This window comes from Dreissena polymorpha, chromosome 1 (assembly GCF_020536995.1).
Source record: "Dreissena polymorpha isolate Duluth1 chromosome 1, UMN_Dpol_1.0, whole genome shotgun sequence".
NCBI lineage: Eukaryota > Metazoa > Mollusca > Bivalvia > Myida > Dreissenidae > Dreissena > Dreissena polymorpha.
Window position 1 is genome coordinate 133,393,345 of NC_068355.1, and position 21,032 is coordinate 133,414,376.

The 21,032-nt window shown below is 38.0% G+C and overlaps 1 protein-coding gene across 1 annotated transcript; it reads left to right on the forward strand.

The window, feature by feature from the left end:
- The first annotated feature begins 1,063 nt into the window (after positions 1–1,063).
- LOC127852964 (uncharacterized) lies at positions 1,064–2,636 on the forward strand. The gene is made up of 2 exons (XM_052387099.1): positions 1,064–1,877; positions 2,175–2,636. Exons 1-2 carry the CDS (start codon positions 1,317–1,319, stop codon positions 2,634–2,636), a joined length of 1,023 nt encoding a protein of 340 aa, XP_052243059.1. The 5' UTR covers positions 1,064–1,316.
- Positions 2,637–21,032: the final 18,396 nt, after the last annotated feature.

The following is a 21,032-nucleotide window of genomic DNA, read 5'->3' on the forward strand; positions in this document are numbered from 1 at the left end:
ATATAGATGTGTTTCATTGCATAATTTGATATTTTGTCTCTGTGTTAAGGTTATAAAAGATATGTTGTCTTTGTTCTGATGTTATTAGTATTAACTTTTTTTCCAATGATGTTTTTTTTTTCTTCCACCGCCCGTAGGACCATTTTCAAAATAAATTTTGTAAACCAATAAAAAAAAGTCGTGGCCTCACTAGCAATCTCTAAGGAATAGAGTACAGAAAACACTTTATGTAAACAGACAACTTAAATCCCAGTGATCGGGGGGCTAATGTCGAAGTCGGCTGAAGATGCATACGTTATCGAAGCAGACTATAACCCGCACCTTTAACCTTTTTTAATTTGCATTCCTGGGTTTACCACGTGACGATGATGATAAATCTACTTGCGTCATTTATAGTTAACTGGTATGTTATCTGGTAGACGTACTCAGTGAAATTTTATTACAGAATATACTGAAAATATGAAAACTTAACAACTTTTTTCAAGTAATGTAATATACCAGTCGTGATATTTTAATCAATATAAACTAATAATTTAAAAAAAAAACACGGTATTTGAGAACTTTTCTTTTTTCGTCAATCGCGGTTGACAGTCCCTTTAAATATTAAATAAATATTTTCAGTATATTTGGTAATAAATTTTACTGGGTATGTCTACCAGGTAACTACCAGTTAAATATAAATAACGCAAGTACAGTTTCATTTTAATATTCATATTTGATTATTACTCATCAAATTATGGGAGAAAATAATATACATAGATGAATTAATTTGTTTCTAAATTGTTCCGTAAACAATTCGCATTATATATATATATATATATATATATATATATATATATATATTTTATCTGTTTATTTTCTTATTTTGTGTTTTCTTTAATATCTCAAACTTATTTAACGTTGGCAATCTTTGAAAATATGACTTTAAATTTTGAATAAGTTTTTCTTATTTCGTATATTGCAATGCGCTAATTAATAAATATGTTTGCACTGTCAAGTAATCAATCCATGGAATATCTCATGCGGCTGAAATGTTTTTTTTTATTTTTCGTTTTTTAGTAAATGTAGCATTTCACTGATTACATATTACTTTTTTGTATTTGTACTACATAAATAAAATACAAATTATTGACAAACAAAACACTGTCTAACAATAGTCGAAACTGCATTGTGACGAAACCTCCATAAATACATTATTTTATATGCCCAATTTTTTCCTTCATTATAAATTTGTTGATCCACATCTGATTTAGCATATTATACGTTTTAATAAGATACTGTTTTATCGAGTTTTAATATTTTTGTCTGTTTTCGGTATGACCACTCAATCCTTGTGCATGCATGTAAATAGGAATAAACGAAAGAAATCTTATTTAAATAATAGAGAAATGTACAAAGCAAGCTATAATAAAGAATTGAATCATTTGTTTATTATCTGTTTATTTTGTCAGCAGATCTTGGTGGGTAGCAGATACCAAGTGCAGTGGGGAAACGGCAGACAGGTAACCCAAGTAGTCGTTCTGGCGACGGGTTCACAAAAAGAAATGAAAGCCCGGGAGACTGAAGAGGCACAGAATCCCTCAGTGGCCGTGGCCGCTCCAGCCGCCCAGTTGACTAAACCACCGGTAAAACGACCCAGGGTTAAAAAAAACGAAAAAAGGGAAGGAGTTGGCGCGCATGGTTGCTGTAGGCCAGGGACAGGTGGCAGCGCCGATCGGTCCTGTGGGAGTGCCCGCCCCTGTTGCTGTTGCGCTGCCAGCGACGGTGTCCCCAATTGTACCCGCTCCTACTACGCCGTCAGTGGAGGTTTCCGTCGCGGTTGCGCCATCATTACGGGTGACTGCGCCTGCCCCGAGTGTACCGGCTCCAACTACGCCGTCTGGCCCATCAGTTGAAGTTCCCGTCGCGGTTTTGATGTCTGCTGGTCACGTGATTGCGCCCTCTGATTCAACCACGCTCTCTGTTCCGGTGTCAGAGGAAGTGCCAGGAACAACACAGACCATAAGCAGGCCCACCATCAGAATCCAGCGTCAATCTGACGACACGGTGGCGGTGGTCTTGACCGGGGTCCAGGCCTTGCTGGTCGCCCAAAATACTAAGTTATGTAAACGATTTGACGCGCAGGCTATCACGATACAGGACCTACACAATGAAGTGCGGACCTTCGCCTCCAGGTGGATGCATTACAAACCCTCTACCACCATGTGGTTTCGTCGGAACCGTCACCTCCACAAGAGACAGTGGTAGACTTGTCCACGCTAGGACTACCGGAGGAAGAGGTCCGGAGAATTCACGAGGAGAGCAACAACGCGGGCCACTTTGCATGCCTGCTTGTGAGGAAAGTGTTCCCCGAGCTCTTTGGGCCCGGAAATCTTCGCTCCCTATACAACTGGAACGGCAATGGCCAAAAGAAGAAGTTGGCACTGAACGAAACCCGGCGGAAAGCTGTCAGCAGTGCAGTATTGGGCTATCACCCAGAAGTGCGGGGTCCAGGGCCATTTCAGGATTGGGTAATTATAAAGGTGAATGAAATGTTGCGGAGGAATGATAAGAGGCCGCTGGCGAGCAGACAGCTCAACATCGACACGCCACTTTTGGATGGGTACATGACCTACATGAACAGTGATAACATGTAAACGATTGGGTTGTGTGATGAGTGATGTAAATAGTGACTGTGTGTATATTCTTTCATTAATATTAACCTGTATATATAACACTATCATTTTGTTTTCTTTTTGCCTTCGTCTGAAGAAACTTATTAATCAAGTGTGTTTACATGAAAAGTATGAGAATCTTGTATATATATGTTATTTTGTGCATTTATTTATCGTTCATTCATTTATATTAACGTGTATATAAAGCATGTATATACAACATCATTTTGTTTTCTTTTTGCCTTTTTCGAAAAAATCATATTAATCAAAGTTTATCGTTGGGTGATCATAATATGATACAATGTACGCGTAAAGCCACACATAAAATACCATGACAACTGTATTAAAATATAATAGCGTTTACATCGTTAAAATGTGGCATAAGGGGAGCTGCGTGATTGCATGAAGTTGGTTAAATTTATGTTAACTCCATAAGCGTCAATTTAAAGGGATCTTTTCACTGTTTGGTAAATTGACAAAATTAAAAAAAGTTGTTTCAGATTCGCAAATTTTCGTTTTAGTTATGATATTTGTGAGGTAACAGTATTACTGAACATTTACCATAGTCCAATATAGCCATTATATGTATCTTTTGACGATTTGAAAACCTAAAAATTATAAAGCATTGCAACGCGAAACAATTGATTAATTTGGAGAGTTCTGTTGTTGTCGTTTAAATTTACGAAACTACGAAGATTGCTTATATAACGTATAAAATACATTCACGGTGTATATCCGGCGGAATAGCCGAGAGGGCTAATGCGTTTTTACTTCAGACTAATTCCAGGACTTCGGGGGTCACTGGTTCGAGTCCTGGTACCGGCTCCTTTTTTTATTCCTTTTTTTAATTTTTTCTTGATTTTTTACTGGAGCTTTTAAGATCCAATGTTTACATTTATCAATATAAAGCATTTAATGACAAACTTATTTTTTTTTCCCAAAATCTGTGAAAAGTCCCATTTAAAACAAATAATAACAAGGGCTGTTTGTAAAACATGCATGCCCCCCCCCATATGGGCTCTCAATTGTAGTGACAGCCGTTTTGTAAATATGTTTTTTGTCACTGTGATCTTGACCTTTGACCTAGTGACCTGAAAATCAATAGGGGTCATCTGCGAGTCATGATCAATGTACCTATCAAGTTTCATGATCGTAGGCATAAGCGTTCTTGAGTTATCATCCGGAAACCATTTTACTATTTCGGGTCACTGTGACCTTGACCTTTGACAGAGTGACCTCGAAATCAATAGGGGTCATCTGCGAGTCATGATCAATCTACCTATCAAGTTTCATGATCCTAGGCATAAGCATTCTTGAGTTATTATCCAGAAACCATTTTACTATTTCAGGTCACCGTGACCTTGACCTTTGACCTAATAATCAATAGGGGTCATCTGCCAGTCATGATCAATGTACCTATGAAGTTTCATGATCCTAGGCATAAGCGTTTTTGAGTTATCATCCGGAAACCATTTTACTATTTCGGGTCATCGTGACCTTGACCTTTGACCTTGTGACCTCAAAATCAATAGGGGTCATCTGCCAGTCATGATCAAACTACCTATTAAGTTTCATGATCCTATGCATAAGCGTTCTTGAGTTATCATCCAGAAACCATTTTACTATTTCGGGTCACCGTGACCTTGACCTTTGACCTTGTGACCCGAAAATCAATAGGGGTCATCTGCGTGTCATGATCAATCTACCTATCAAGTTTCATGATCCTAGGCATAAACGTTCTTCAGTTATCATCCGGAAACCATTTTACTATTTCCGGTCACCATGACCTTGACCTTTGACCTAGTGACCTCAAAATTAATAGGGGTCATCTGCGAGTCATGATCAATGTAACTATCAAGTTTCATGATCCTAGGCATAAGTGTTTTTGAGTTATCATTCGGAAGCCATTTTACTATTTCGGGTCACTGTGACCTTGACCTTTGACCGAGTGACCTCAAAATCAATAGGGGTCATCTGCGAATCATGATCAATCTACCTATCAAGTTTCATGATCCTAGGCATAAGCATTCTTGAGTTATCATCCAGAAACCATTTTACTATTTTGGTTCTACGTGACCTTGACCTTTGACCTGATAATCAATAGGGGTCATCTGCCAGTCATGATCAATGTACCTATTAAGCTTCTATGATCCTAGGCATAAGCGTTCTTGAGTTATCATCCGGAAACCATTTTACTATTTCGGGTCATCGTGACCTTGACCTTTGACCTTGTGACCTCAAAATCAATAGGGGTCATCTGCCAGTCATGATCAAACTACCTATTTAGTTTCATGATCCTAGGCATAAGCGTTCTTGAGTTATCATCCAGACACCATTTTACTATTTCGAGTCACCATGACCTTGACCTTTGACCTTGTGACCCGAAAATCAATAGGGGTCATCTGCGAGTCATGATCAATCTACCTATCAAGTTTCATGATCCTAGGCATAAGCGTTCTTGAGTTATCATCCGGAAACCATTTTACTATTTCGGGTCACCATGACCTTGACCTTTGACCTAGTGACCTCAAAATCAATAGGGGTCATCTGCGAGTCATGATCAATGTACCTATCAATTTTCATGATCCTAGGCATAAGCGTTCTTGAGTTATCATCCGGAAACCATTTTACTATTTCGGGTCACCGTGACCTTGACCTTTGACCGAGTGACCTCGAAATCAATAGGGGTTATCTGCGAGTCATGATCAATCTACCTATCAAGTTTCATGATCCTAGGCATAAGCATTCTTGAGTTATCATCCAGAAACCATTTTACTATTTCGGGTCACTGTGACCTTGACCTTTGACCTGATAATCAATAGGGGTCATCTGCCAGTCATGATCAATGTACCTATGAAGTTTCATGATCCTAGGCATAAGCGTTCTTGAGTTATCATCCGGAAACCATTTTACTATTTCAGGTCATCATTACCTTGACCTTTGACCTTGTGACCTCAAAATCAATAGGGGTCATCTGCCAGTCATGATCAAATTACCTATTAAGTTTCATGATCCAAGGCATAAGCGATCTTGAGTTATCATCCGGAAACCATTTTACTATTTCGGGTCACCGTGACCTTGACCTTTGACCTTCTGACCCGAAAATCAATAGGGGTCATCTGCAAGTCATGATCAATCTACCTATCAAGTTTCATGATCCTAGGCATAAGCGTTCTTCAGTAATCATCCAGAAACCATTTTACTATTTCGGGTCACTGTGACCTTGACCTTTGACGACCTCAAAATTAACAGGGGTCATCTGCGAGTCATGATCAATGTACCTATCAAGTTTCATGATCCTAGGCATAAGCGTTTTTGAGTTATCATTCGGAAACCATTTTACTATTTCGGGTCACTGTGACCTTGACCTTTGACCGAGTGACCTCAAAATCAATAGGGGTCATCTGCGAATCATGATCAATCTACCTATCAAGTTTCATGATCCTAGGCATAAGCATTCTTGAGTTATCATCCAGAAACCATTTTACTATTTTGGTTCACCGTGACCTTGACCTTTGACCTGATAATTAATAGGGGTCATCTGCCAGTCAAGATCAATGTACCTATGAAGTTTCATGATCCTAGGCATAAGCGTTCTTGAGTTATCATCCGGAAACCATTTTACTATTTCGGGTCATCGTGACCTTGACCTTTGACCTTGTGACCTCAAAATCAATAGGGGTCATCTGCCAGTCATGATCAAACTACCTATTTAGTTTCATGATCCTAGGCATAAGCGTTCTTGAGTTATCATCCGGAAAACATTTTACTATTTCAGGTCACCGTGACCTTGACCTTTGACCTTGTGACCCGAAAATCAATAGGGGTCATCTGCGTGTCATGATCAATCTACCTATCAAGTTTCCTGATCCTAGGCATAAACGTTCTTCAGTTATCATCCGGAAACCATTTTACTATTTCCGGTCACCGTGACCTTGACCTTTGACCTAGAGACCTGAAAATCAATAGGGGTCATCTGCCAGTCATGATCAATGTACCTATGAAGTTTCATGATCCTAGGCATAAGCGTTCTTGAGTTATCATCGGAAAACCATTTTACTATTCGGGTCACCGTGACCTTGACCTTTGACCTAGTGACCTCAAAATCAATAGGGGTCATCTGCGAGTCATGATCAATCTACCTAACAAGTTTCATGATCCTAGGCATAAGCGTTCTTCAGTTATCATCCGGAAACCATTTTACTATTTCGGGTCACAGTGACCTTTACCTTTGACCTAGTGACCTCAAAATCAATAGGGGTCATCTGCGAGTCATGATCAATGTACCTGTGAAGTTTCATGATCCTAGGCCAAAGCCTTCTTGAGTTATCATCCGGAAACCACCTGGTGGACGGACTTACGGACCGACAGACCGACCGACTGACGTGCAAAGCAATATACCCCCTCTTCTTCGAAGGGGGGCATAACTACTTATGGCCGGATAAATATATTCGTTACATACACAATCTATGAAATAAGTAACACAAGAGCGCCGCATGACGGAGCAATATACGCCCGATTCGTGTGCCATTGGAGATGATACACTGATGATTGATGTATTTGTTTTGGAAATAAGCAAAAAAAACAACAACAACTTATATAACTGATATATTCATATATATGCATTGATATCAACTTGAACTAGAGCTTTGTCACTGAATGTGACTTATACCCCCATACCACTTTGACGCAGGATAAAAAGTTGTTTAAAAGTTTCGGATGAATACAATTTGAATTAGAGTCCGGACAAAGTGGCGCCGTTGAAAATGCACTAATTGACCCTATGACCTAGTTCTTGACCCGACATGACCCATATTCGAACTTGACCTAGATATCAACTAGATGCAACTACTGACCAAGTTTGGTAAAGATCGGATGAATACAATTTGAATAAGAGTCCGGACAAAGTGGCGCTGTTGAAAATGGACTAATTGACCCTATGACCTAGTTTTTTACCTGGCATGACCCATATTCGAACTTGGCCTAGATATCAACTAGATGCAACTACTGACCAAGTTTGGTGAAGATAAGATTTATACAATTTGAATTAGAGTCCGGACAAAGTAAAATGCACTAATTGACCCTTTGACCTAGTTTTTGACCCAGCATGACCCATATTCGGACTTGACCTAGATATCAACTAGATGCAACTACTGACCAAGTTTGGTGAAGATCGGATAATACAATTTGAATTAGAGTCCGGACAAAGTGGCGCCGTTGAAAATGCACTAATTGACCCTATGACCTAGTTTTTGACCCGGCATGACCCATATTCGAACTTGGCCTATATATCAACTAGATGCAACTGCTGACCAAGTTTGGTGAAGATCGGATGAATACAATTTGAAATAGAGTCCGGACAAAGTGGCCCCTTTGAAAATGCACTTATTGACCCTATGTCCTAGTTTTTGACCCGGCATGACCCATATTCGAACTTGGCCTAGATATCAACTAGATGCAACTGCTGACCAAGTTTGGTGAAGATCGGATGAATACAATTTGAATTAGAGTCCGGACAAAGTGATGCCTTCCGCCCGCCGCCCGCCGCCCGCCCGCCGCCCGCCCGCCCGCCAAGGGGTTTCACATAATACGTCCCGTATTTTATACGGGCGTATAAAAACTCCATCAACATGGCGAATCTGTAAATATATAACTGTATAATAATAATTGTATTGCCTTAGTCCCTTTTATATTTCGCTTTGCTTTGCGACTAATAATATCAATCTTATTAAAACACGATACAATTTAAAACAAATGACATGTATGTATGTGTATGCCTGTATGGTAATAAATTTATTTCATAAATACAAGGTTTGGTAATGATGAAGAGATAAGAGAAAACAAAATATACAAATGAGAAAACAGAATATATACATGTTAGGATTTTTTTGTCCACACCATCACAGTCCTAACAAAGTCCTAATGATTTGCACTTCTGTGCAACTTCCGGTGTGGCTAGCATGCCGTCAAAGTACCGGAAGGACTTTCCAGATGACCGCTCTGAAAACACTTTCTTAGGTATGTCCCGTTGCTGCGCCCTTCATCAATATGCACACGGGCGCGACCTTGTATATGTGGTCGATGTATTTGTTGCAGGCCTCTACTGTCAACTCCTCCCAGTATGACAGTATGGCCGCAATGAGTTTGTCCACGGTGGTACACCCTTGGCTGTAGATGCTCCTTTTTAATGCGGCCCACACCATCTCAATTGGGTTAATGTCCGGAGACTAAATAATGGAAAAAAGAGCGCCAAGCAAGCGTACATTTTTCACACAGTCTTCGTTCCTAAATCTAAAGTGACGTAACAGCTCCTGAATTTAAAATATTGGTAATTTTATGTACACATAGTTTTGTCCTTTTGATTTTATTGATTGATTTGTACTGGACATTTTCTGACACATGTCCCTAAATCTTAAACACGTTGAAGTACGTGGAAATATGCAGAGGTGATTTGTCTTGGTGTCAATCATGCTTTTCATAAGCAGCGCATACTTATTATTAATTATTGTATTAAGTGCAATAAATGTTGTACACGGGACCATGAATGCGCATATTTTAATATACTTGTCCTTTACCCTTTAATCGTAACTTATGGGGTAAAACGCGCACATCTTTACATGTATTCCCACAAAGCATTCCAGTATCAGTGAAAAATATGGAGATTAATTTTAAACACAGTGAGCATTTCTACACCCTGTTAAATAAAATTAAATATTTACATTTTTATAAGAATTCTAAGCAATTGCCAGACAGTCGGTACTTTTTAAAGTGATATATCTGTACTTTCAAGTACTGGTCACATCACCCTTAGGTCCCTTTTCATGTGACAAGACTTGAGAATATATTGCTGGTTTTATTTCTTGGCGTTCAAAAGCATTTATGGACTGATGTTTCCTGTTATATAAATACTGTGTCCAAACTCAGTCACAATAAGAGGAGTTTTCAGACGACCCATTGTTCTTTGTCTAATTAAGAAACATCTAAAAACAGTAACAGTGTGACAACACCATCGATGAGTTGTCACAGGGTTATATGTTTTGAGACGATTCTTTGCTGCCTTCTGGACTTAACAATTATTTTCTTCTTTTCCAGTTACTTATCAGAGAGCACAGTATCAGTGGACAGCTAACCGAGGAAGTATTGGCCGCAGAATGCAAAGATTGTGTACAAGATTTTACAGTCACTCCGACACAAGCCAGAAACCCTGAGAAAATGACCAGGAACCAGTCAGAAAGTGGACTATCGAAGAGACAGCCTCTTGATCGTATAACAGCATCTGTTGCTCATGATGTGAAAACCTAAAAAGAGAAAACCAAGTCTAATGCCTTGACAAAAAAGACAATTTTGTGTTGCGGGAAAATGCAATGGTGGTAGACACCATATTTCCCTTGTTTGCGGTATCACTTGATGGTGTTAGAACTTGCGATTTTCATGGGGAAGGACTTGTTGAAGTTAAGTGCTCCTACAAGCATCGCGATGTCTGTGTTAAAGACATTCCAGACATTGACCCTACATTTTTCCTTGCAAAGGAAAATCTAACTCTGAAGGAGGTTCACCGACACTATACCCAAATTCAATTTAAAATGTTTGTGTGCCAGAAACAATTGTGTGACTTTGTTGTATATACAAATAAGGGTGTATTTGTACAGACACTTTATTATGACAGCACTTTTGTGAGAGACCTTGTAGACAGGTGTACAGCATTTGCCATGTCGGAACTAGTACCAACAGTTATCATAAAAACGAGAGCACCGCCTAGCGGCTGCAGACCGCTCATCCATTACTGTAACAGATAGGCTTTCGAGTATCAAGAAGCATACCCAAACTACTTGATGTAATCAAACAAAACAAAAGTCTAATTTTTTTTTTATCTTTCCTCGTAATTAAATTTTTTAAGGACTTCTGTAATGCAGTAGTAAGACTTTGCTATAATATTCTAAATGAGGTTAATTAAGATTTTTTATCCTTAAATATGTCATTACAGTCTTGTACATGAACTTGTACATGACCTGTTTTTTGTGTATGTTTCTTTAATACTAGACTGTACATTGCTTATGTTTTAAAATTTATAGGTCTGCAGACGCACAAGGTTCTTAACGTCCTGCAGCGTAACAAAGATGGGGCCTTCCTTCTTTTGAGTGGCAGGAATGAGGTCACTGCAACAGCAGTTCGAGAACTGCTGCAGTTCAAGTACCGAGAAGGCAACCAAAGGCAACTAGATGAATAAACAGCCTAGGGCTTCTGCACATTTCTTCAAGCAACAAAGGGTAATTAATAAAATAAAATAATCCATTTATCTTTCTGTCATTTAGTCAAATTATATTGTTTGCTATGTTCGTAGTCATCATACTTTTTCTGGCTGACAATATTTATTATACTGCTGACAGGAGACATGCATATTAAACAAACATCATATGAATTAACAGAAGTTGATTTACAAAGTTTAATTATAAACTATGACTGAGATTGCCTTACCTCATTCAGCCCTGAAAAATTGTGCACAATTTGATATCTAATATCTACTAGCTTAAAGGCCAAAATAAATCAAGTATTTTTTTCAATTTCGGTCCTGACAGGAAGGAAAAATATTTACTGTTGGAGTACACATGGATAAGTAAAGTCTACCCAGATTAAACAGCTCTTGAGAAGCTGTCTGAGAAGCTGTCTGAGAAGCAGGGACTAGATTTGCAAATGACACCTCAATGCATTACTCAGGCTGAAGGAGTTAAATACTTTACAAAAGCTTATTAAGTGATACAGATATAGTGATTCATGCCTTGTAATACCAGTGACATCAGCATCTTGAAAGAGGTTTTGATGAGTGTTTTTCTTTTTTAAATGTTTTATATATGATATGTTGTTTATTATTTCAGGATCTGCTGTAACTCTGAATGGTTTCACCAGAAAGCCACAAGATGTGCTCATGCGGATCACAGGTGCTCAAGCCATTCCTGCCATTGGCTTCCACAAGAAGATCGGGGAAGCAACAAGGGTGAACACAGTCATGTGCCCTGGTTCTCACTCTTGGACCCCACCCACCAGCAGTTGACTTATGTCGTCCGTTTGTAAGCTCAAATTTGATTGTCTGACGGGTTTAAGGGCTTATTCTAAAAATAAATGCTGGTCGAGCAGGATTTTTCTGCTGCAGCAGAAGTTAAATTTTTTAACCCCTTTGGTGCGCCATAGTTATCAGCACTGTACTTTGTCCACATAAAGTTCTCTTCAACAGCAAAGTATTCTTAATGAGATATCAAATTGATGCAACTAGCCTCTGGTCTTTCAATGAATATGACGGCATGAATTCCGAGTACAGAGACTACCTTGATGTCCGCTGGACTCATACAAGAATGCAAGAAGTGAGCAAACCAAAACCGCTTCATAAGAGAAACAGAGTCTGGACCAAAAGCACTTAATTAATTCTTCTGAAATACTTTATATGCACCAGAAATATGAGATATCTACGTCAATAAAGGTCTTGAGATGCAAAATGCTGACAAACATATCAAAATAGAAGCACTGCAACGCGCGCCAAATTAGATCGTAAAGGACCTTTTTTAACATAAGTATAACGTCATATTGAGATATATTCCTACTGAAAATTTCATCCTTCCCCACCGATTTTTATATTCCAATTACCCATGTGCCAATTACCCCTGACTTCCAAAATGAAATAATTGTCAAATCTTCATTACTTCCACGTAAATTGTTATTATTGTCTGTTTTCATAATACAATCACTATTGCAATTGCAAATTCACGCACAATGTGATAGCTTTATTATTTTTAAATTAATATTTGCATCATATCTCAATTATAAACATTCAATTACATTGAACTAAACAACGTTTTTTTCCAACCATCTCACAATAAAAAGGGTGGGGTAAAAACTAGCCAACAAGCTAGTTAGCTACCTGGAAACTAGAACTGATCGACTGAATGATTGGCGCAGGAAATCAACAAGTACTGTTACTAAAGCAGCTAAGGGTCCAGACAGACTGGTTTACATTTGAAGAAGAATTGTTCATGGTCTTGGTCAAATTGAAAACTGGCAACTTCAAAGAAGACTTGGCTACTACATTCAACACAAGCCCATCACGTGTTTCTTAAATATTCAGAACATGGGTGAATTGAATGGCGGATGTTTTGACAAAATGATACATTGAGGAGTAAACATAAGTAAAATGAACATTTCGAAGATCATGTTGACAGTAGTGATAGTAATAATTAATCTGAGAAACTTTCAAACAGTCTTGTCAATCATGAAGTGCAGCATTATTTGGACGACTCCATTTTCGGTCAAACAAAAGTTCTCTCTTCGTTCTATATCGGGCACTTCCAAAGCTTTCAAGAACATTGCCTCGGAGACAATACATTTTATGAACATTTCATCGTCCCATTTCATTATTGTGGTATATCTAAACATGCAACTTCCTCGTCTAGATGCTCTGCTCACTATCGAACTGGACTCAAATTTGTTTGCTTTTGTGAGGAGATATCCACCCCTGTCCTGGACAAGTAAATGCAAGTACTCCAAACAATACGTCGGATGTGTTTTCAGCGTTTAGAAAAAGAGGTTTACATATTTTTCACCTGAACATTCGCAGTTTAATACCAACAAGGGACAAAATTGTCACAAAACCAGGTTTTCATTGTGAAAAAAAATCTGATTAAGGGAGACAACTCAAACTGAACTTTTGAAATGAACACACAAAATTAACCCCCTTTGTAAGTTTGTTTCAAAATAAATCTATTTTAAGTTGTGGTGACCTTGACATTGGAGATATTGACGTGATTCTTTCGTGCGACACACCGTCCCATGATGGTGAACACATGTGCCAAATAATTGTAAAATCTCACAATGAATGACATAGTTATGGCCCAGACAAGCTCATTTATTTCCAATTTTGACCTTTGAACTCAAAGTGTGACCTTGACCTTGGAGATATCGACGTAATTATTTCGCGCGACACACCGTCCAATGATGGTGAACAAATGTGCCAAATGATTTTAAAATATGACAATGAACGACATAGTTATGGCCCGGACAAGCTTGTTCCGCCCGCCAGCCAGCCAGCCAGCCTGCCCGCATTCGCCAATCTAATAACCAGTTTTTTCCTTCGGAAAACCTGGTTAAAAATAGATGAAATTCGTTTACTTGTTCGTCAATCCGAAGCCGCAGTTTTGTGTTTATATGAAACTTGGTTGGACGAGAGTGTGCCCGATAATGAAATTTCCATTCAACTTTATTTCTAAGAATGAAATTAAAATTAAATAATTAAAATACCATGTTTCAAATATCCATTAAGTTGCAGTCATTGCAGTCTGCATGTGCTGAATTCTCTGAAGAAGAGGAAGCTGAAGTTTCAGATAAGATTGTACAAGGCCCAGTTGGCGCAATTGTGCAAAGAATAAAACAAATAATAGAATTATATTATATGTATTTCATCAAACATTACATTATTATTTTGTTATGAAGATAAAGTATAGTGATATTTAAGAATAACATGAACTTCATCTACATTGTGTATTTCTTACGATTTCGGTCTATCCATGAATATGACAGCATGAATTCCAAGTACAGAGACAACCTTGATGTCCGCTGGGCTCATAAACGAATATAAAAATTAAACTTACATTGTGTAAGAATTGTCAAGTTTGCATCCTGGTATTTATAGTTATGCACATTGTTTGGTTTTAAAATTTATAAATAAAAGTAAAATAAAATGACAGGATCAAAAATGTTCATTTTGTTTTAAATTGCAATGCTGCTGTTCATATTTTGTTTTATCTGTTATTTATTTGCTTTGTAACATTATTAACAACTTTCATCATTTTATAATGATTTTTAGTTATTTATATTATTTGGTATTAAAATCACCAAAAATAAAAATCAGAATGAGATAATCAAAATGTTTTGTGATTTTATTAGGAAACAATAACAATACTACTGGTACTATACTGGTATTCAACCATTGTAAACATGGAAAATTTCCTTAACAACCAGATCTGTTCTTTCCTGAACAAGATATTTTATGCTTGTTATTCAGTAATGCTTGGCGCCAGGAATTGACTAACGTATGTTTCTTTAACCAATAGTGTTCCTACTAAGCTCAATAGTTAGCATGCTTGCAGCTTAATCCTTGTGAACCGGGTTTGAATCCGGGTAGAGGCACACATAACTGCACGCCATGTTGAAACAGAAAGCTGACTAGTAATTTAAGAGTAGGCCTTGCATATGTTTTCTACACAATAGAGCTAAAAAAAATCAGTTTAAACTTAACAAATGCTTCTTTTTTTCTATTTCAGATACATCACAGACCTGGAGCAGGTAGACGATAGTATAAGAGAAAGCCTCCAGAAATTAATGGACACTGGGAAATCTATAACAAAAGCATTGGGTTACCGTGTAATCCAAGAAAAACTTACACAACAGATATGGGACACTGAATTCAATGCCATTGATACTGAATCGTTAGATGCTTACATACTAAATAGACTGAAGAATGAAAGAAGAGGTCTTAAGAATCAGGCTCTGTTAGATACACAAAACAAAATGCTTAACGACTATTTGGCTATGGGGGGTACAGCAAATGATGAGTCTGAGGACATTGTGTCGTAAGTGTTTAGTGTAAAGTACGTGCCTCCGAACACATGTGGACACTCAGGTTTATGTCTATTGCTTTTCTTGATAAAATAACTAGTCACAATAATTTTGTACTTTTTGCTTGGAACAAACCAAGAGACGTGAAACTACCAGCTGCACCTTTCTATGATGTGGACTTCGAGAGGAAAAAGTTTGGAAAACAGCGGAAGCAGAAATGAGAGCTGAAAGGGGTGCGGCCATAATGGTACCAGCTTTACAAAGTGTATGCTAGCAACAGGAGTGCAGTCACAGAATTCACAGAAAGATGTTGCTGCTCAGTACTGTAGTGGATCCAGAGGAACCCGTTGAAACCATATCAACTGTGAATCATCTGTACATATACTGTAAATATGTTGCAGTTCTTACAGAATGTAAAGCGTATTTGTTCACAAGAGGATGTTCCTCTTCAGGAGCTTAGAAATGCTTTGAAAGTCTCTGAAGAGGAGCCAGTCATGATTGAACAGAATACTCTTCTACCAAGAAGAATTTCAGACTGGTTTACCTTAAGAAAGTATCGCATTACAGGTTCTGTCGTTCATCGAGTTTGTAATTTCTACGTCTACAAACCATCCCACCCGGAAAACATTGTTAAATCTACATTCACAAGTGCTGCAATGAGACTTGGCTTGGAACTTAAACCCAAAGTCCTAGAGCGTTATGAGGCTACCAAGAAGGCGGACAATGATGAGGTTTCTCTGAAAAAGATAGGGCTACTTATTGACACTCAGTATGTTTTTTTGGCAGCCTCTCCAGATTCTGATGTATTTCAAAAAGGTAACCTAGTAGGTTTGGTAGAAGTGAAGACAAAGATTGGTGACAAGACGAGCAAGAAGTCAATTGCTGACAGTGTTAAAGACTCCGGCTACCTTTTAAAATGTGTTGCCGGCAATGACAGAACCACACATTTCATGCTCAAAGAATCAAATCCCTGGTATCATCAAATACAACCGCAGCTATTTGTGTGCAGATCATTTGCTAAGTTTTGTGACCTTGTAATATTCCACGTTGAATGTGGCGATTTTATTTGCTTGAGGATAAACAGTGATAATGATTGGGTCAGAAAACATGTAGGAAAACTGGAGCAATTTTTGGATACACATATGGCTCCAAAAATAATTGAAAAACATAAAGCAGTAGGTTAAGTTGTAAGTTTATTTGGTATATTTCAGTGTAAAGATGCTAGAGGCACTTTACTTTGAAAGTACAACAAACCACAGAAACATGCAACAACAATCAACATTCAATAAATTTAAAATGAAGAGGGAAATATTTCTAAGTACTGTCAGACTGGCAAAGTCTATTCTCTCAAAGTGTATAAATTGTGTTTAGTATAAGACGATCAATAGCACAAACAATGCCCCGTATATTTACTTAAGTGTACTCTTACGTTCACTTACCAAATGGATTAACCGTAAAAAGATTTGTCTATAGACCTGGTAATATAACAACTTTTTAAATTATTTTCTTTTTTTACTTTTCTTCTGGTCATGACTCTAGTGGAGCATAGTATGTGCTAAATATTTATCATTCATACTACAGCTAATTACATAATCTTTGAGATATAGACAAGTCATTTGAATAAATGACCAAAAAAACTGTTCATATATTGGTTCTAATTACATTAATGTACATAATATTTGCACTTAAAGAATACAATACTTGTAAAATGAGCTACATCACTGGAAAAGAGACCTTTAGGCGATTGCAAACAGTTAAGATCCAAATCAGCCTGCCATTGAACGTGCAGTCTGATCAGGATTCAAACTGTTTGATATTCAGTCAGTAAAACAAGATGTTAAGCGAACAGTTTGGATCCTGATCAGACTGCACTTGAAAAGTGCAGGCTGATCTGGATCCAAACTGGTCGCCATTGCCCGAAGGTCCCTTTTCCCATTACATGGCTCAAATGGGACTGTATATCATGCCATCTACAAAATACTCTTCTCTCATTGGCTGTTTGACGTTACATTCTGACCCCATATATTCAATATGGTGTCAGTAGACTATATGGGGCAGTAGAAACATTCAAAATGGCCGCCCTAAATCGTCCATTAAAGTACTTAAAGCACTCAGCCCCTAATATATTCAGCTCCCTTTTCCGACAATAACAATAGTGTAGTGTAACCACAACAGTAAGGTTCAATATTTGAGCATAATGTACATAAATAACAAATTTGAATATTTTCAAGCTACAATGGACGCCGAAACAAAACTAATTCGAAATCATGGAGGATTTACACATTACAAATGCAATTCCTAATGGCAATAAGTAAGCTTTTAATCCTTATTGTCTTTCTGAGTTGTATTAAAAACAACGGTAGTGGATCCAGTGTGGCTGGATGTTATACAGGTAAATTTTGCATTATTTCGCGATCTGTCAAATTGTGTTCCTGCATCATGTAATGTCTAGAAATATTTTTATCAAGTCTCTTTTCTGGAGAAGAACCTAAACAAAGAAGTGAGGTTACACTAGATGAATGGAAGACAGAAGTCAGAAGTCTGTTAGCAACCAAGATGTATCCAGATAACTGTATAGCGCAAGCAGTAAGAAAATCACTGAAGGTACTAGCAAAAGGTTTTGATAAATATTAGTCCTAAAGTTACAGCAGATGACATCATTGAAAAAATAGACGATATATCCGGCGATACTTCAAGCCAACAGACAATATTCACAGAGTATTACACAGCTGCACAGAAAGAGAAATAATCCGTGGCAGACTTGGGTTTAAGACGCGAAGAAATTATTTGAAAGTTTCGACAAAGAAACAGCTCACAGCAGAAGAAAAGAGCGAGATGTTAAAAGATAAGTTTTGGAGGTCTCTTTACAACAAAGAAATTAAAAATGGCCTAAGAATCTCTTTTGTTCAGATAGTTTCGAAGTCATAAGAAAGAAAGCAAGAGCTAAAGAACGTGAAGATAGCATCAACCAAGAGCGAAGGAGACTAAAGTACTTCAACAACAGAAGACATCAAAGAAGCCGATAAACAAACAGGTATGCTACAAAGCATGATGAAGAAAATGGTGGAGCTAAAAAGAAAGATTGAAGAGTTTAAGAGAGAAAAGAATACAACAGAACCTGGGTCAAGTGATTACGAAAATAGGAAAGGTACAAGCTACAATAGAGAATACGGCCAACAAAATATGGACATAGAAAGAAAAGTGATTGTGTTTTACAGTTCTGGATTTATTGAAAATAATCGGTTTAGAGACTGCAGCGATTGGTTTATCACACCTAATTGAGATAAGAATGTAATTAGGGTGTGTTAGCATGTGCACTGTGTATGTAACTCACAATTGATAACATGACATGGGAATTTTAGCAAACACCATGGGACCGACTGTTTGGGATTTTCATGAACCCAATCAGTCTAGGACCGACAATACTGAAAAAAATATAATCCCTGCATTCAGGCCATTCCTATATTAGTTCAATACTAAACCATATTTAGTTATCAGTTCCAGCCATTTTTAACACATGTTTTAATTAAACTGTTGAGGATTTTCAGAGTTTTACCCCTCCATTTGTTTGCTTGTTATTTTGTCTGATATAGTTATCAGTTCAGGCCATTCTTATGACAGGTCTTGACTTATATGCTCAAGGCTGTCATTCATATACCAAATTGCTTTCCTTCATGGTGCAGCATACTAATTGTTTTAGTTTTAAGTAACATTTTAGCCTTTGTAATTGGGAATTTCACAATATAATACATATAGTACAACATTGTACCTATTTTACTTCTGGTTATGTTTTGTTAATAATTATTCTGATTTTCAGAAAAAAATGTCGATAAATGAAGACAGAGAGTTACGACAACAGCCAGCTTGTGTTGTGAGAAGGCTCCAGTCACTGAGAAACATTTGAGATTCTGAGAAAACTGGGCTTATTGCATGTGCGTAAAATATTGTAACAGATTAGGTTGTGAAGTCTCCATGGGCTAATCAGGGACACCACTTTCGGCTTTTATGGAATTTTTTGTTTTAACTAAGTCTCTTCTTAACCAAAATCCACAGTAGGTGAAAGTGTTGAACCTGATTAGCCTGTGCATACTACACAGGCTTATCAGGGACAACACTTTACACACATGCATAAATCCCAGTTATCCCAAACGAGGCAACTTTGAAGAAATCAACACCAGCAATTCCTATTGAAGAGCTGGCCACAGACACAAATGAAGGTCTCCTTATACATAGAATCATCAATACTCAAAGAGTTTCTCTGCCTCATCCACAGCACCCTCCACAACAACCTCCAATCATATTCTAGCTAATTCAAATGGTCTGGAAGATGCTCCTTCCACAGCTGGCCAACCGCTGCCACTATGATTGGGTCACTCAGATTTAATCCCTTTTGATGAGGAACATTATAACATTAATATTCCATTAAGCTTTCCTGTCATGTGACATGGACCTATTTCTATGTAATATATTTTTTTTTCAGAATGTCATGACGACAACAACGTTAATTATGAAGTATTCCCCGACAATGGTCATGACGACAACAGCGTTCATTATGAAGTCTTCCCCAACAACGGTCATGACGACAACAGCGTTCAGTATGAAGTCTTTACCGACAACGGTCATGACACCACACAGTTCATTATGACCCCTTTTTACCCATGATGAACCCATACGTAGCCTATATCATCAGCCACTTGAAGCTAAGTTGGTCAAAGACATTTGGTGCAACAAATTTGGGGACATGGTTTTACTTCTTCCATCAGCATTGTCTCCCGAGACCAAGAAGTACAAGATGGACCGAAATATGCAGATACATGCAGAACAAGTTTTCTTTCCTTCTTTGGTGTTATCTTCCAAAGAGAGAAGAAAGCAAGCTGTTCCTACTTTCACCTTTCCTTTGATTTGTATCCATAACATACATGTTGTTTTTTTAAACAAGTTCATGTTTAATCGCCCTCTTTTTAAATAAATTTCTTTAATTATTTCTCTCAGTCAAAAAGAACATCAAGACAGCTAGACCTGGAAGATGTAAAGTTCTTAATTGACTCTTTCCAAACTGGAGTATTCAAACAACTAACAATCCTGGTGGGAATGGTCCCTGAAGATTGTGACCCGTCAAAATTGAAGATTAATGGTGCCGTACAGGTTGAGACCCTTGGAAGAAACCCCACAAGGGAAGCCCTTCTACAGCGTTGTCTCACAAAAATGACAACGGTCAAGATGAACATTTATTCCGCCATGTCCACATGCACCGCCTTAACGGTGGGTTGGCAGCACAATGTTTCCTTGCAGGAGAAACAAAAGTCTCTAAGCTTCATGGACAAAGTCAGGCTTATGAGACAGGTTCGCCCCTCAATGCCAATGTCACCAACTGACCTGAAAGCTTGGAAAGAAGCTCTTTCTTCCATCTTTCATGTGAATTTAAGGACATCCAACGATTCCAGAATTCCTATGGGCTGCATTTGCAGATGGCTCATCTGGAACAGAGAGTTTGGGCAATCGTGGAAGAAGTCTCGGGTGGTGCAGTGAGAATCAATGAAAAGTTCTTCAGACCCCTGTTGAAAATTAAACTAGAGCTTTGTCACAGACGTGATGAATACCCCCACATGCCACATTGACACATAATATTTTGCATGTCGTCTTCACAAAAAACAGTGGACACCATACTCAATTTTTAAAACGCAATTAGTGACCCCTTGACCTAGTTTTTGACCCAGAAAGGCCCATGTTCTAACTTGGCCTTAAGATCATCTCCATAAAACTTCTGACCAAGTTTGG

Excerpts from the sequence above, each read along its gene's own strand:
- LOC127852964 (XM_052387099.1), top strand. The coding sequence starts at position 1,317 with ATGACCACTCAATCCTTGTGCATGCATGTAAATAGGAATAAACGAAAG. Across the intron at positions 1,878-2,174 it reads GTACCGGCTCCAACTACGCC|GTGGATGCATTACAAACCCT; the intron begins GTCTGGCCCATC and ends CTTCGCCTCCAG.